This window comes from Tachypleus tridentatus, chromosome 6 (genome assembly GCF_004210375.1).
Source record: "Tachypleus tridentatus isolate NWPU-2018 chromosome 6, ASM421037v1, whole genome shotgun sequence".
NCBI classification, from domain to species: domain Eukaryota; kingdom Metazoa; phylum Arthropoda; class Merostomata; order Xiphosura; family Limulidae; genus Tachypleus; species Tachypleus tridentatus.
Window position 1 is genome coordinate 96672451 of NC_134830.1, and position 18590 is coordinate 96691040.

Consider the following 18590-nt stretch of genomic DNA (forward strand, 5'->3'; position numbering starts at 1 on the left):
AATCTACTGTAAACTCTATTTATTTTTTTAATCTGGCTTTTCACATTTCACTATGAGTTATTTTTGTTTTTTGTTTATATTATAAACTAAAAATGGAAACTATTGTAATTTTATTTTACTTGCTATGTCATAATAATTTAGTCAGTGCACTTTTTGTTATAGAAAATGACTAAACTTTTAAAACTCTCATTTACTACTTAACATTTGTTAATCACACTGTTTGTTTCCATGTGCAAAATATGTTAGTTATGCTATTTTACTTAACACTATCATGTTGGGATTGGCTCATTGACTTAAAAATATTACAGAAAATAAACTTGTATTTATTCCTTCACATATTAACAATATACTTCAGAATTGAAACATATTCTATAAAAGAAGTTTTTATTTATTTAATTTTATATACAAAAATTGTTCAATTGCAAAATTAGATTTTTGGTTGATTTTAATGTACTTCAAACAAATACATTAGAGTTTGTTAATTTCCTAAATTTTTTTCTGAGCATAATACCCTTTGTATTCTAGGAGGAAAATCATAATAGTTTTGAAGAAAATAGTACTTATTTTACCTTGATATTTGAATATAAGTGTAATTTTATCTTTTTTTTAGCCAATCACTTTTCTAAACTCAGTTGTCATACTGAGGTGTAATTGCTTTGAGAAACCATAGGCTGATGATCTATACAAGTAATAAAAGTTCATTTTCTCTTCTTTTTGACTGAATAAGCAATATGTCTTCCAGTTCAGTTGAGATTTGTGTAGAGATTGTAACAAAGTGATAAAAGCTTAGCTTAATGATATGTTGCTAGAGGAAAAAAAAATGTTTGTGGACAACAGTTAGATTTTTTGTTTGTTTTTGTTGTTATGATTTAGGTTTGGTTAAATCACTTTACACTCAACTGTATCAAGTTTCATTTTATTGATAAGGCCTTGTTTACATTAGGGTTGATTGACATAAATAGCTGTATGGAAAGGCAAAAAACTCCATAAAGGAAATGTATTAATGATTAAAAAAATGAACATAAAATAGGTTTAAAATTTATCACATATATATTAAGTGAAACTTGTTGATTGACAATTTTTAAAACAGTTACTTTTTTATAATTTTAGTATGGTAAAATAGTTGCTTTTATTACAAAACAGGACAAAAATACATTGCAGAAAATTATTTATTATTTAAAACTTTGTAGGAAGGTAGAAAGACACAGAAATCAGTCATTAACACATGCAACAAGGAGAAAAAGTTTTATTTCTTCCAAAAAATAAAAATGTTTGCATTTTTAAACAACTATCACATATAAAATAAATGTTTCATATTTAGAAGCTACATGAGCTACAGAAAATTCTCCTAAGGTTCCAAAGTATTTGATTTTATAGTTTTTCTGTTTTTTGTCAGTGCAATATAAGAAACCATACAACAAGTGTATTAAATCGACTCACTCAGGTTGAATATTGTTAAACCCTAGAAATAGAAAGATGTACTTGTATGTTTGTTAGTCTACAAGTCAATGGGTAAAAGGCAAAATTTTCTTTACCAGTTTTTCAAGGACAGCTGTTTTTGAGAGTATTAACAGTGAAAATTCGCTAGAGAAATTTAGTGCCAACTGCTGATAACTGAATGATGAAAGAGTTGAGTAGACAGGTTTGTAAATTGTAACAAACTTGTAATACTGAGTCTTAATCAAGTGATATGTTCAGTAGTGATTAGTTTTCAACTTTTCAACTATGCTGTACAAATAACTTGAAAACTTTCATGCCATATGATAACAATTATCAAACTTATTATCTCAAGTGGAAAGAAAAAGAAAACATGACTTCAGTGGCACATAGAGAACAAATATTTTGACAAGGACTTGTGACATAATTCAAATTATGTTTCTCCGTCTGTGATATTATTCATAGTAAAGTAAAAATATGGAGAAGTTCACATAAGGTAATTAATCTTGCTTATGTTTATCATATTGTATAACCTACTGGCAGTGATGTAATTGTGTGAGAATAGTTCTCAGATTAGGGTAGGGCCTTTAATTTCTTTGTAATGCAATACTAACATTTAGATTTTACATGAATATTATGACCTATGTCTACTTCACAGTGCTGCAACTGAGCTCTACTTCTTTGAGTAGCAAACTCACCAGATCTTAACTCAATTGAGCATTTTTGGGATGAACTTACACATAGTATTCATTTCTATAGCCTTTTGTTCACTTTCTGTGAACCATTTAAGATTGTTGAATTACAATAAAAGAAGACTCCTTCCAGTTTTTTGTGAAGTACATATTTTGAATTATTATAGAATTGGTAAGCAAAAGAGTATAAACTGCTAATGTTACAGAAATGCCATCCCTCTATTGTATGAAACTGAACTGCACCAAAGTACAGTCACTTGTTGATAGTTTGCACTGTGACTCTTTGTTATACAAGAATCAGAAAGTGCCATACCAATATAAAGTTTAAAAGTTTATTGCAATCATATTATGCTCAGTAGAAGTAGTGTGAATTCAGTCATGGCTGCCAGGACTGAAATGAACATGAGAAATGTATAGGAATCAAGTTTTGGCTGGCAAAGGATTTCCTATGTGAAAAGATGTGTAACAAGACAAAAGTTTTAAGAAAGAGCTGTCTGCAAGAGTAAACCTGACACTGATGATAATAATCATGAATGAGGTTGAAAATCAAGTCTTTTAAAAGGGATATAAAATATCTCAGGAAATGACTTTGTGAATTACATAATTGATGAATACAGTACTTGCCAGTGATTTTCTGTGAATACAGGTGTGAGTGTTACATAAGGAACGTCAAGATACAAGTAGTATGAAGTAATCTTAATAGGTGTTTAGCTCCTCAGAAATCACTTTTGAGAAGAGACAACCAAAACAAAAGATAAAATGATCATCATACCACAAATAGAAGAATGAGCAAAGCTTGACACATGATTTTTAAAATGAATCCAAGTTCAAATTATTTGGCAATATCAATAACTGTTTAATGGCAGATAGTTGAATGATATCATAGCCAATATAATAACCATAATAAAACAAAGTTGAGGGATCAATATATATTTGAGGTTATGCCTAAGACAATAGTATTGGTTATCTACCAAAATGTGATGGAACCTTGACTTCTTCAGGTACAAATGGATTTTATGCATTATGCCATTCCCGTAAGTTGGGAATTCTTCTTCCCGCTAAACAATGATCCCAAACATACCACAAATGTTATCTTAATATTAAAGTAGCATATGGAACACTTACAATCATTGTTTGACTTCCACAAAATCCCAGTGAAAACGTTCTTGAAACTGTGTGGCTGTTTATAAAAACTGGAAAGGTTAGAATAAAACCAGACTTGGGTGAATTTGTAACAACATAATTTTATGTAGATAAATTGTATGTCAGCATAAAAACAAGGTATTATGCTTTGTGTGAAACAAAGGCTTATTACAAAATACTCTCACATTTTACAACCTTTTTTTTTTGTATTTTTCATAATAATGTTTTGTTCCATTGACCCTTTCGCTACAGGCTCGATATAATATACACAAGTTTGTCTGCACATTTGCACACGTTAATTATTTGCACTATAACTTTTGATACAGCATGTGTATTTCCACAAAATTTTGGTAGACTTTTAGTAAGTAACTACACTGATACCACAAAGTTCCACGATAATTTATTAGGCTTAGTAACTAAGATATATTTAAATTTTAAAAAGTAAGAAACTTCAAACAGAGTAAAGACACAGCCTACCTCATTGAAATTGTGGATGCAGAAGCCTTTTTAAAGATTAAAATGGTGGAGAAAACCACTCTGGGGACATTTTAAGCTGTTGATTAGTTATTCAGATGCTGCATATCAAAGTAAGTATATATAAGGGACTGCTTCCAAAAATGTAAAGAGGTGAATAGGGCCACTGTATTTGATTCAGTACGTAAGCCATATCTCATATTTTATATACTAGCTTTTTGATATTAGTAATTTGAGTTCTAATTTGTACAAAACTATAGACTTAGTATTTTGATGTCATAAACATCTATTTTTAAATAGTGCTGCATGTAACATACCACATGACTCACTAAACTCTATATTTGGATGTGTTCTTTTAATATTTACTTTTAAATTAAGAAATTAACTCTTAAATAATATTAAAATTTGGATTATAATCTACAATTTGATTCCAAACTTATTGACATAAATTCATATAAAGTAGTTCAATAAATTTTTGAATCCAAGTCAATAAATGCAATGATATGGCTTTTGACCTGTGACCTGTAGCAAAAGGGTTAATATGTTTATCATCTAGTACCATGTCTATAATTCCTGTATGTGTTATGCTTGTGTGTTTCATTCCACTCGTTATTTTCAGTTCTGTATATATCCTACAGAGCCCAAACTGATCTGTGGTGCAAGCTGTAAGCAAATGGCCCTTTAGGATGTACTTAAGTGTAAAAGAACAGTTTGAACAGACTTGAAAAATGTAGAGATGATGCAAATGCCATCCTTACATCCTCTTTTGAAATTTTTTTTCTTTTTTTTATGCAGTGTTTCAATAGACACAGGAAAGTTGTACTTATAACTAAATTCTAAATACATTGAAGTTGCAACTATAATATTTATTGTTTATCCGTTATTGGCTGGTAGTTCCTGTTTCACCCTGTACTCAAGCATTTTAAAAGTACACCAGATTTCTGTAAAAAAGCTGACTTCAAAGAGTAATGATAACATCATTTACACTAGAATTATTCTTATTTTTTTACATCAGTGCTGATTAATAATGCTTATAAAAGCAGATACTTCATTTAAAATTATGTCACCTCTGTGAAATTGATTGACACCATTCTTTTGGTTTTTGAGTTATCATGTAATAAAAAAGAAGCAGAAGAACAAGAAATTCAAACTTTTCGCTGTGATATTTACAAACATTCACAAAGCTTGTGACTCAATCATTACAAAAACACTGTTATAAAGAGAAACACTGTGTACTGTTGTAAAGTGTTAATACTTTTTTTTTTTCTTTTCAAAAAGATATTTAAAATATAATTTGGATGAACAATCTGAGCCATCCCTACATGTTGGCCCAGGATGGCCAGGTGGTTAAGGCACTCGACTGAGGGTCATGGGTTACGAATCTTCGTCACACCAAACATGCTCACCCTTTCAACCATGGGGGCATTATAATGTTACAGTCAATACCACTATTCATTGGTAACAGTAGCCCAAGAGTTGGCAGTGCTTGCTAGCTGCCTTCCCTCTAGTCTTATACTGCTAAATTAGGAATGGTTAGCCCTCATTTAGCTTTGCACAAAATTCAAAAAACAAACCCCACATAGACAGTGCTCCTTCCTGCCTGGTACTGTTATATTTTATTAAAGATTTCAGTGAATCAATAATGAAGTGTTTACTTGTATTTTGTTAATATATTGCAATATGTATGCAGACTCTCAAAAGTATCATTATTTATACACTTGGTCACCATTTTATAAAGTACACCTGCTCTTTAATGCAAATAGCCAAACAACAAATCATGTGGCTATAACTCAATATATAAAGCATGCAGACATGGTCAAGAGGTTCAGTTTAGAATGGAGAAGATGTATGATCTAAGAGACTGTGACTGTGGAATGATTGTTGGTGGCAGATGTGGTGGTTCTAGCATCTCAAAAACTGCTGACCACCTGGAATTGTCACACAGTACAATCTCTAGAGCTTACAGAGAATGATACAAAAAACATCTAGTGAATGGCAGTTTGGTAGGCAAAAACACCTTGTTAATGAGAGAGGTTAGGGGAGAATGGCCAGACTTGTTTAAACTGAAAGGAAGGCCACAAATACTCAACTAACCACTCTTTACAGCAATGGTGTGCAGAAGGGAATCTCTGAGCACATAACACGTCAAACCTTGAAATGGATGGGCTACAACAGCAGAAGACCATGCCAGGTTCCACTCCTGTCAGCTGAGAACAGGAATATGAGGCTACAGTGGGCACTGGATCACCAAAACTGGATGATTTAAGATTGGAAAAACATTGTGTGGTCTAACAAATCTTGATTTCTACTGTGACATGTAGAAGATGGTTGAGTCAGAATTTGCTGTAAACAGCATGAATCCAATATATTACTGTGTAGTCTTATCATACCACTCTGATTGAAAATGTTTTAATGGAGCAGTACTCACATAATGGAAGTCTATTTGCATTACTCACTTAGGATAAGTGTATTAAGATTTTTTGAAAATTTAAACATATTTATATTGTGTTTACAATACAAAAAAAAGAAATTATGGCCTTCTTTAAATTTACTAAGATGTTTCAAGATATGTCTTAGATTGAGTCTTGAATACATTCTTGTTTTTGTTGTACAACTTTTAATAATGCTTTTGAATATAAAATTACAATTCTTGTTGAAATATTGATTTTTTATATGTCATGACCAAAAACTGTGTATTTAAAAGTATATTTTGAAAGCAATATTAAACTTCAAAATATCTATTTGCAGTGTATTACTTTTACAACACCAAGAAAGAAAAGATGCACACAAAAACAGCAGAGAAAGGCAAAAGTTTTCAAACCTGGATGAAAGACACTGTTGCAGAATGGAACATAAAATAAAAATATCTTCATATTTATTACATATCTTTACAGGCATATACTAATAATTAAAATAAAAAACAAAACATTTTAAATAGTGGATGATAAATAATTTGCCACAAATATCGTGAATCAGTATAAAAAATTGTATAGCAGTCATTTCAAAGAAAGAATATTTTACAGATACTGGTTTAACGTATTGTATATAATGTATGATATTTTATTCAAATAAATATATCTTACTTTAACACAAAATACAGTTTGTTTAGTTTATTTCATATGATCTTCTTTTGTTTGCTCATTTTAAAATCCATTAAATTATTCTAAGAAACCATGAGGAAAAGCAAAGAAGAATATGTCAAACACACTATATTTGCATGTCCAGTGCCAAGAAGAGCCTTTCCTTTAATACCAAGGCTCATTGGAATGCCCAGGAAACAAAAATATAGTAGTTGTTTTAGTACTGTGTATCTGTGTGTGTAATTAAATAAATATTCACAAACACTATTATGGTGTGAACCTGATTAAGGAAGTGAGATGCAGTTGTCATCAGTTCTATTTTAGACCATGTGCAAATCAGATTTTTTAGGATAAAAATTAAAGATGCAACATTATCTATTTTCGATACAAGCAGTTATTTTTTATTTAGTATCCTTGACTTTACTATGAATCATGAGAACTGATAAACTAGCAGGACACTTTTCTTGTTCCTGGAGTAGATCACAAAACCAAAGTGTTAAAATGAGAAAACTACATCAGTAATTCTAATAACCATTAAGTGAAAATATGTATATAATAATGGTTTCACAAATCTAACTATACAGTATTTTTCTTCCTACTTGATAAATTCCTATGAACATAGAAAAATGCATTATACATGCCTAAGAGGCTGGTATTGCATTAAAGTCGATTATTTGATAAACATATTAGAACAAAAAAGCAAAGTTCTGCATAAACATGGCTTTGTGTCTTAATGGTTTTGAAAGTACAGTGTGTAAGGTTGCAGAATAAATTTAGGCAGCAATGACTTAAAAACACTGAAGAAATGCATTTTTCATTTCTAATTCATCGAGAGAAAATGAAGGCTATTAAGTAAAACACTATCTTGCTTCCTTCATGATTTTACAATAGCATTATTGCTCAAAAAATATACAAATAATAAAGCTATGTTACCAAATAATATATTAAATTTTATGATAAACAAAGCCTATTGGATTATGTAGTTAAGCAATTCCTTTAAAAACTGTTACAGCTCATGTAACAGGATAAAACATCAGGTATTTTTTATTATGTTATATAAGAACCCCACTTGAAGTAAAATTGTATCTCAGGACAGCTGATATAGGTATTAACACTTTTACCAAAATAAGGTGGAGAACAATGTTTCGACCTTCTTAGGTTATCTTCAGGTTAACAAAGAGTTTGCAACTGACTACTGCTGAGCACGTGCACCTAAGACCATACCGATACCAGCCATCCTGAGATACATTAGGCATTTTTGTCAATTTTTTGTGTGTTCAGTGATATTTTTTTGTAAATGTGATTCAATTTGCATTCAGATTCAGTAAAGATGTATGTGAAAAGAGCAAGTAAGTAAGAAAAATCCTATTATTTTAAATGAACTTACACCAGTGATGGAGGAAATTGTAAATTTGTACTTTATATACTTCTCTTGTTTGCTTTGTTACCCCTGAGATGCAATGGATTATTATTATTTATCCTCTTGTAGCATAGAACTAGAACACAAAACAATCAACTGAATAGTTTTATGACAGTAGCTGTGGTTGAAATATCAAAAAATGTCTCACAAATAGGTTGGTTGGTTGGGGCTGGTTGGTGGAAAGCTATGAGGCTATCCTTCAAAACAGAAACATAATTTATCAATTGTCATTAGTTTTGAACTTTTTTTTTTACGTTTTAGAATCTATTTCATTAACTTATTATTTTAATTTTTCACTGGTATAAGGAAATTAATTTTAGCTAATTTTTAACTGTTGTTAATACAATATTGTACTTTCCAGCACTATTACTGGGAGGGAGATTCAAGCACTGACCATATTGATAATGATCATAGTATTCCATAAATATAATGACTGATGAATTTCTTTTAGTTGATTGAACACCTTTATAGTATCCTTAAATAACTTTTTGTAACCATCCTGGTCTTATTATAGTATTACATCTGTGTTTTTATCCTTGTCATCAGTGTTTAGAATTTGTCATGATATAAAAGACTATTGTTTAGATACAATTGATTAATTTATTTTGTGAGTGAACATTTTATTATTGTTTAGATTTTGTTATAATACTTGAAAGCAAACAATTGTAGGAAGTTACCTTTATAATTCATTGATGTTGAGACTACAGAATGTCGTGTGAAATACAATGACGTAGAAAATATAGAGATTTCTAGAAGGTGGGCAGACGATTAAGTAATAAAGATATAAATAGTACGAGACAAAAATAACAGACAGACAATAGCAGTAGAGAGTCAAGTTACAGGGGCCTCCAGTGGTTCAGCGGTATGCCTGCCAACTTACTACGCTAAAAACCGGGTTTCGATACCCGTGGTGGGCAGAGCACAGATAGCCCATTGTGTAGGTTTGTGCTTAATTCAAAACAACAAGTTACAGGCCAAGAAAATTTCACAACGAAATTAACTACGATATAAGTGATAGGCCTAACGTTTCACAAGTTAAGAGTAAAACTAACAATAAAGGAGAGGAGAAAAATAATATATTCCATCAAAAGATGGTTCTAAAGTAATTAAATCAGCCTGAATGCACATTGAAAAAAGGAAGATAGGATATTTTGAAGAAAGAAGAACAAACAATTATGGTAACTCGCGTCAAAATTGTGAATCCCACAGAGAATACTAGAGGAATAGTAATAAAGATAATTTGGCTTGTCAACTGAAATTCTAAAGTAATTGAATAGGCCAAAGTGGACTTTTGACAAGAAGAGATCTATGTATCTATAATGTTTTTTATATGCATATAATCTCTATAGCATGAATAATTTACTGTATGTACATTTAACTTGTTTCGAATTTATATATTATTTTGAAAACAAAAATACGTGCAGTTTATTTATCTTGAATTTATTGCCAATGAGTTGTTCCTCGTTGGAACAGCGGAGAGTAGTTGGATCAACAATGCTAAAGTCAGGGGTTCGATTCCCCTCCATCAACACATCAAACAGCCCAATGTGACTTTGCTATAAGAAAGTAACACAAATAAGCTAACAAGTTGCAAACACCTATTGTAGAATAATTATAAGCCCAAAAACAACTCGGTATATATTTATATAATTAAGATGTATAAGTAAAAGCCTTTTATTTTGACAATTGGTTAAAAATTTTAATTTTAGAATCTAACAATTGGCGAGCTAACCAAAATTATACAGTGATAAATGGCGATAGAAGGAAATGTGTACAACAGCGTAAATAAGTATGCCTGAAAACAGACAAGTGCAGTAGCACTGAAAATAGTGTGTAGATTACAATATCACTATTAACCATGCAAGTTTTGACAAACTGGTAGAAATTGGAGAACATCTTAAGTTAAGAGACAGTGAAATATAAGTATTTGTTAAATAATACCAAGAACTAGAGAGAGAAGAGTTATACGGAGAAGAAAGGAAGAAAGACAAAATGAAGGAGAAGGCAATGAGAGAAAGGAAAAAAATGGAAATAAAGAAGGAATAAGAGTACAAAATGAAATGAGAGAGTAGATGGAATAACAGCACAAATTGAAAATGAGAGAGTAGAGAGAATAAGAGCACAAAGTGAGATAGCAAAACTCACTCAACCGAAGGAAGGAGGACCAAAGAATGGTAATAGAATCAATAGGTAAATAGGGCTAGTTGACTCAAACTGCCTAAATCTGATGAACATAAATATGACATGAATGCTTTCCTGAAAAGATCTGAAAGAGTATCCTAAAGTCAGAATTGGGATAAAGGTGACTGGGATCTCTGTCACAATGCAGTTTTCATAGGAAAAGGTCTACAGTTATAAGCAGACATGAAACCAGAAGATACCATGGATTATGACAAATTAAAAGTTGCTTTACTGAAATAATATGATATTACCGAAGAAGGTTTTTGTTGAATGTTCAAAGGAGTCAAACGTGACTGAAGAAACTAAATTTCAGGTTGTGGTGCATCTGAGGCGATATTTCACCAGATGGACTAATATAACCATGTGTTTTAAAGTGCTGGTAGACATATTAATACAGCCCATTATCACATATTCAACAAACATGTCACTGTTCTTAAAGGAGAGAGCACTATAACAGTATAGGGGAGCCCATAGAGGGAGTATAACTGGCAAATTAAAAAATATCCAATTAAAATTTGAAACCATGAGTAACTGAGCAGGAGTTTACCAAAGGTAACAGGAAACTAACAGACAGAATGGAAAAGAGATGCTATATTTGTTATAAAATGAGTCATATTGCAAAGGAGTGCAAGTCCATTAACAACGAACAGTGGCAGAAACCTCAACATAAGACAGGTGGCTGGAGCTATTTACAAGGACAATGCTGGTAACAAAGAAAAAAAAATGAAAATATTGTTTAAATTTTGCTATAACAGTTAAAAGCAAATGATTGTAGGAAGTTATATTTATAATTCATTGATGTTGAGGCTATCAAACTTCGCGTACGATACATTGACATCGAAAATATGGAGATTTCTAGAAGGTGGGCAGGTGATAAAGCAGTGGTTCTTAACCTGGGTTCAATCAAACCCCAGGGGTTCGGTGAGTCAGTCTCAGGAGTTCGGCAGAGGTCAAGACACACACACCGTGTGTGTGTCCGTTCCGTTCACCCTACTCATATGATTCGTGATGTCATGCTCCACTTGGCCATCCACTTGCGGCTGATCACGTCACATCACTTGACCTTAATATCTGTGCTGCAGGGAACTTCGAGCGCTTAGCAGTCGACTTGTGACTGTAGTAATCGTGCGTCATTTGTGATTTTTTCCCTAATCTTTCAATCCCTTCATACTAACTATGTTGAGCAAAAACAGAAAGTGGTCGGACGAATACGTACAATATGGATTTACGTGCATAACGGAATATGATGGGAGTCAGCGTCCTCAATGCATGATTTGCAATGCCAAGTGGAGCAATTTTAGTCTAGCACTGGCAAAACTAAGATAACACTCTCTATAGCTGCATGGAGATTGGAAATACAAAGCCACAACGCTAGCTGAATTCAAGATAAAGAGAGCCAGGTTCGCTGAAAAGGCTACTTTGCCTCTTCTCGGCTTTGTACCTATCGACAAATCGATTCTCACAGCATCGTACGAAGTTGCATACTTGATCGCAAAGTAGGGCAAACCACACACCATTGGTGAAGCACTCGTATAACCAGCTGCATTGAAGGTGGCGAATATCATGCTGGGAAAAGCTGCTGAAAACAAGTTATCCCAAATTCCTCTTTCAAATAACACCATCAGCAGCAGAATAGATGACCTGATCGATGACATCTTGACTCAAGCAGTTGCAGATCTGATTTCAAGCCCAGCAAAATTCAGCCTTCAACTCGACGAGACCACCGACGTTTCCAATCAAAGCCAGCTTGTTGTATTCGTGCGCTATGTGAAGAACGACGAGATAAAAGAAGATTTTTTAATTTTGTAAGCTTCTTACAACAACAACTAGGGCAGCCGACGTAAAGAAACTTGTGGACGACTTCTTCAGAGACAAAAATCTTTCGTGGGATATGGTTTCTGCAGTTTGTTCGGACAGAGCTCCAGTCATGCTAGGACAAAACTCTGGTTTTGGTGCGCTGGTGAAAGCCGATGCACCACACATCATTGTAATGCACTGTGTTCTGCACAGACATGCGTTGGCATACTTTGCCTTCAAAAACCTTGCCTTCAAAACTGACAGAAGTATTAAAAATTGTAGTGGAATGTGTGAACTTTGTGCGAAATAGTGCCCTGAAGCACCGCATCTTCAAAGAGCTGTGTAATGAAATGGTCTCTGAATTCGAGGTACTTCTGTACCATTCTAACGTTTGGTGGTTATCCCGGGGAAAGGTGTGAATCGTGTTTTTGCCATGCATGTGGAATTAGCCCTGTTTTTGCGAGAGCACCAACAATGCCATGCAGATTGCTTTGAAAAGTCTAAGTTCATTCTCATTTTGGCGTACATGGCCGATATCTTCAATGCTCTCAATCATCTCAATCAACAGATGCAGAGCGGTGGAGTCAACATCATCGAAGCGGAAGAAAACCTGAAGACTTTAAAAAAAAAAAAAAAACTACCGTTATGGAAACGACAAACAGAGAATGATAACTTTGCAAACTTTCTCCTGCTAAACGACTGTGTAAGTAAGATCGAAGATGTGTCTGAAATCGGAAACATTTCTGTACCCGGGGAACTGAAGCAAGAAATTGCCATGCACTTAGATGAATTCGCAAAGTCTCTCGACAGATACTTCCCCACCAGAGAGTCATATCCAGCATGGGTTAGACAGCCGTTCACGTTTAGTGTTGCGACAGCAGATGTCAATGATGAATACCTCGACGAAATCATTGAGCTTCAGCAGAGCCAGGTTCAACAGCAACTTTTCAGAACAACAACGCTCTCAACGTTTTGGTGTCAACAAATCATAGGATACCCTCTTATTGCTAAGAAAGCCCTTGAGATACTCATACTGTTTGTTACAACGTATCTTTGTGAGCAATCCTTTTCGAGAATGGTAGACATAAAAACGAAGAAAAGGAACAGACTTTGTTGCGAAAATGATATGAGAGTGGCACTTGCCAAGGTGAAGCCGCGCATTTCTGAACTTGTTTCTGAAAGGCAAGAGCAAATGTCACATTGAGTTATGTTTGTGTGAAATTCATGTTTTGTTGGTTTTGTTCTTTGAACACAGTGATATTGTGTGCAACTGATGCATGGTTCATTTTGTGCACTAATAAAATATGTACTTATGTTTTGAATTTGAAAAAAATCATATTTTATTTTTCCGATTACGAAGGGTTCAGTGAATGCAAGTACGAAACTTCCGGGGTTCAGTACCTCCACCAAGGTTAAGAACCACTAATCTAGAAATTGAGGCATATGTCATAAACAAGAGTTTGTAGAGTTAAGTAGTTAACAAATGTTAAAGTGAAGTATTCAGTGCACAAATGGCCAGTTATTTTTGATCAGTTAAATGTTTGTTTGTTTGTTTTGGAATTTCGCACAAAGCTACTCGAAGACTAGAGGGAAGGCAGCTAGTCATCACCATCCACCGCCAACTCTTAAGCTACTCTTTTACCAACGAATAGTGGGATTGACCCATACATTATAACGTCCCCACGGCTGGGAGGACGAGCATGTTTAGCGCGACGCGGGCGCGAACCCGCGACCCTCGGATTACGAGTCGCACGCCTTACGCGCTCGGCCATTATATTAAACCTATAATAGTATTAGCATTTAAGCTAAAAAGTTTAATTGTTTATTTATTTTTAATTCAAGCCTACTACAGGTTAAATTTGTATTACATTGTGTATTGAAATAATCTAATTAGTTATCGTTACGTGGACTGAACTTGGCCTTATTTTCAACAAATAATTTAAAAGAACCCTCTCGACAAAAACATTAGAAAATTAGTGTTAAATGTAGGATTATTTTGGTGAAATAAAAATATATCTTCACTCAGTTTAAACATGACAGTTAGATTCAGAAGCTTTGCCAGAGATGAAATAATTAAAAGATGGGCAAGAAGAAAGAGACTAAAATTTTGAGGAGTGAGATAGAGGAAGCTGCTAATGATATTTTAATCCAGAAGCTTCATCCAATAACTAGAAACGAGTATTTTATTTACAAGTACATGTTGCAAGTTATTGAACTCAATTAGCATTCAGTGAGGCAATGAGTTTTTTACTATTAAAAGCGTGATTTGTTGAATTTGTTCAGTTACTCAAATGATTAACAAGAAAATACTGCCAGTTTATTTGTGATAAAATTTTTGTTGAAACGTTGTGCACTTAGATCTACAAGTAAATGTAACCTGAAGAAACGTTAAAGAATAAACAAATTAATTTGACATTTTTATATGGACTAGATTTCATGTTAATTTTACCAGATATTCCAAAAAAATCTGCCCTGTGACAGAACACACTACAGCAACTGCATTGTGTTTCACATGTATCTTTGTGGCTGGAACTGGAAAGGATGCTACTGTGTCATTTTCAGCCACAATGGATTTTATCCCTGTAGTTACCAGATATGATCACAAAATGTAGATACTTAAATTGTAGCTTCATTTGCTCAATCACCAATTCTTCCTTATATTTACTGTCTCCCCACTTGTAAAAAGATCAGGCATACTTTCCACAGAAAAAACAAGAGGTATTAAAAGGCAATCTATTGTGAAGTAAATCTGAATGCTCTGAACTTGTAAAATAAAACCAGCTGAACACAACGTGAAAAATGCAGTGAAAACTACTTTATTCAAGAATCACAACAAATGTATATGTAGTTATTTATCACAATCTTTAATAGATACCTATACTAAACATGTAAAAGCTTACAAAGTTGTGGATAATTTGTTGCAAATATCTAAAATCTGTTCTAGTTTAAGAAAACATAAAATCTATTTCTTCTTATATATGTAATGACATATTTTCCTAAAGTAAATTGCACCACCCATGTGACTTGTTCATCATTTCCTTTGACCATAAGAAAAGTTGTAGCCATAGACATTATGTGATCTGACAGTGGGAAAAGGCACAGTTTATTTTCACATACAGCATAATAATCTTTCAAAAGCCCTATGCACAGAAAGACAAATACTTTTGATGAATGATAGAGAACAATGGCTAGCTACAATGAAAGGAACTGAATATCTTTCTTTAGCTATCTATTACTCAAAACCTTCCACCACCGAAATGAATAAATTTTTGTAAATTTTCATACTAAAATAAGAGGAGAAACAGATACATGATACGTGCACATACATACCAACAGAATTCAAATGCTTGGATCCAACAGGTCGTACTTTGATGGAAAACATTATAGTTCTCCTTTGTTGTATTTGGTCTCATTTTCATCGTTCTTCTTTATTATGATATTTCTGAAAATGATTATTTTGTTATAGTCGTTACAATTTGAGAAATGTGCGGAACAAATTTTCTGAACAATTGTTTTATTCTAATTTCGTTGATACTCTGCAAAGTTTTACAGTTGTTATGGTTGTCATCAACGAAGATACTTTTCACTTTTTCCGTACAAACGAAGTTTATGGCTGAACTTGTTTGAACTACAATGTACATTATCAGAATATTTTTATTTCAGCTAAGATTTATCATTACATAAGTTGCCAAATATTTAAAAAATAACTTTTTTCTACAATTAAATGTTGAATTCCTGTCAGCTCCATGAATTTGAGTTTGAATAAAACCACATAAATTTACAGTGGCTAGTAACTGTAAACTTGTAAGATTTACTAAATACTTACTTGCTACTTATGCACTTATGTAGGGATTTTTGTATGCTCATGATTTAATTTTTTTAGGAGGGATTTTGTATGCCTTTTGTATTTATTCCTACCTTGTTTCTGTACTTTTTGGTATTGCTAACCCTACATCAAACTTAATTTTTGCAAATGTTTCTTCAACCCCTTTCTTCTTCTTTTTTTTAACAATTTCATTGAGGTTGGTGGATAAGCAAATATTTGTTTTATTCTTATAATTCAATGGTAATATGTACTGTTAATATTGTATCAATTTCTTTCATTGGACTTAATGTATCCAAGATTAAACTGAAATGTTTACTCTAGGATGTTACAGGCTCCCCAGAACACTGGATTAACATTAAGGGTATATTTAAAGAACCAAAGCCTTCCAACTTACTATATGTGTATACAGTTGACTCCATTACATGCTAGGATCATGTTTGTTAATGAGAGGACATCATACAGATCCCAGGTCATGCTGTATGATACTACACATAGCTATCAGGCTCAAACTCAATGAAATTTTGAAGAAGAGAAGACTGCTATATATATATATATATATTGTTTTGATAATCAAGAAACTGGTGTTTTTAAACTCGAACATCAAACACATGCACACAGATCTGTCAGTTGCATTAATACTTGATCCTCTTGTTCTTGAAAGCATTAAAATTATGAAAAGAGGTGCTTTATCTTTAAACCATGACAATGGCCCCAATAACATTACCAAAATGTGGCAAAGTTTATTCACCTAGCTTCCCCTCCCTAACTGACCTACTATGGCCTTCCTTTTTTGCAATAACTTTGTCACAAAGTAATGTTGTCACATTATAACACCTTGTTGTTACTTCATGTTTTCCATAGCCCCTACAAACATGTTTGTTCTGTATATAAAGCTCTTTGTTTCTCACCTTGCTTCTTCTCTTCTCTTCAATGTCATCATTGGTCTTAATCTTCTCTCTGTCTACTAATCCACCAGTCTTCATATCCACCACAGTGAAACTTATAATCAAACTTTTAGAATTCTACAAATCCATGAATTTATCAAACAATCTATCGTGAATGGGGTGAAGGGAAGATATGAATAACCCTAAACACCCGAGTTTGGGAAAGTTTCTTTCCTTTGAAAATTAAATCTCTGTTACAGATTTATATTTGTACAGTACCTTAAGAAGACAGACCAATGCTCTATTGAAAGATAAAGTGTATTAAAATATTTCGTTGTGCTTACAAATCAATGTGTCTTACATATATACATATAAAACAATTTGTACTGCCATATAGTGACGATAAACATGGAATAATATACACTTATCAACTGAATTCTCTGCTAAGTTGTAGTTTTTCAAAAATATGTGGCAGAAAAAACAGAATAATATCACTGTTACATGAGGTGTGAAACTTGTTAATAGCAATTAGGTTCTAAAATAAGGCTATAAGTCAACTTTAGTGGGTATTAGTTAGTATTGTAGAGCAACAGATTAAATGTGGAAGTCATTTTATTTCCTGGGCCCATTCCCACACATTAAGCACTATTGTGCTCAATGATAACTTGTTATCAAGTGCTTTTAAATTGCTTTTTTGTCAAACTAAAGCCATTGCAAAAACATCACTCATTTTTTGGCTAGCATGGAAAAAAAACAAAAAAAACATGGACAGTTCCACTCTTTGGCTATTTCCCAGTCCTCCACTTTAGCAATACTTTTCAATGACATTGGGTGTATCACTAGATGTGGAACACTCAATAAAGGCAATTAAATGCTCATATAAGGTTACAATTCAACTTTATCAGTTGTTTGTAATCAAAACAGAGTAACAGACTGAATGCATCAACCTTTTTGTTTCTCAGCCCATCCTTTCATACTGAAACACTATGGTGTTTAATGATACCAAGTTCTAACAATACATTATGGACAATATTTTGAGTGAACAGTTCCAATTTTAAAGACCTATCTCAAATGAGCTTCAGGAGACAAAATATTAAACTAAGATCAGATTTATGTATAAGAATACAGTAATCAATCAGTAGGCAAAATAGAAAATTTTATTTTTGTTTGTTTGTAGTTAAACACAAAACTATATGTTGGGCTATCTGTGCTCTACCTACCACAAGTATCAAAACAAAGTTTGTAGCACTGCGTGTCTGAAGACATGCTGCTGTGCAACTGAAGAGAAAAAGAAAAGGCAATAAACTGAAAATGTTGAAAAGTATTTGTGAATATACATAACACAATTAAAAGATTGTAAATTTTTGTCAGTATCAACACAAAGTTTCAGTAACACAGTGTATATTTATAATATTAAGAAGTATAAGTAGAAGCCTCATATTTTGACAGTTGGCGAAACATTTTAATTTTTAAATTTTGACAATGGGTCTTTGGTTTAAGAAACATTTTATTGCTATTAAACTTTCGTTGTGTGGGAGAGATGTGTGCAGTGATTTTATGTCCGTAGTGAAGATGTTGTGTTTCTTTACAGTTAAATATGTGTTGTTGATTAACGCTCTAGCATGAGTGGTGTCCTTTATGTGTGTTTCTAAATTC

General features: G+C 32.8%; 1 protein-coding gene across 9 annotated transcripts in view; it reads left to right on the forward strand.

Annotated features, from left to right (window-relative positions):
- The window catches only part of LOC143253117 (uncharacterized), a 62349-nt gene extending 55508 nt beyond the window's left edge, over positions 1–6841 (forward strand). For 8 of the 9 annotated variants that reach the window (XM_076506410.1, XM_076506414.1, XM_076506408.1 and 5 more), the window contains one exon: positions 6495–6841. In XM_076506410.1, the coding sequence (XP_076362525.1) occupies positions 6495–6575 (81 nt within the window). In that variant the 3' untranslated portion in view covers positions 6576–6841. Of the gene's footprint in view, positions 1–610; positions 6464–6494 lie in introns of those variants that run through there. The other variant, XM_076506415.1, reaches the window with a different exon arrangement.
- The last annotated feature ends 11749 nt before the right edge of the window (positions 6842–18590 follow it).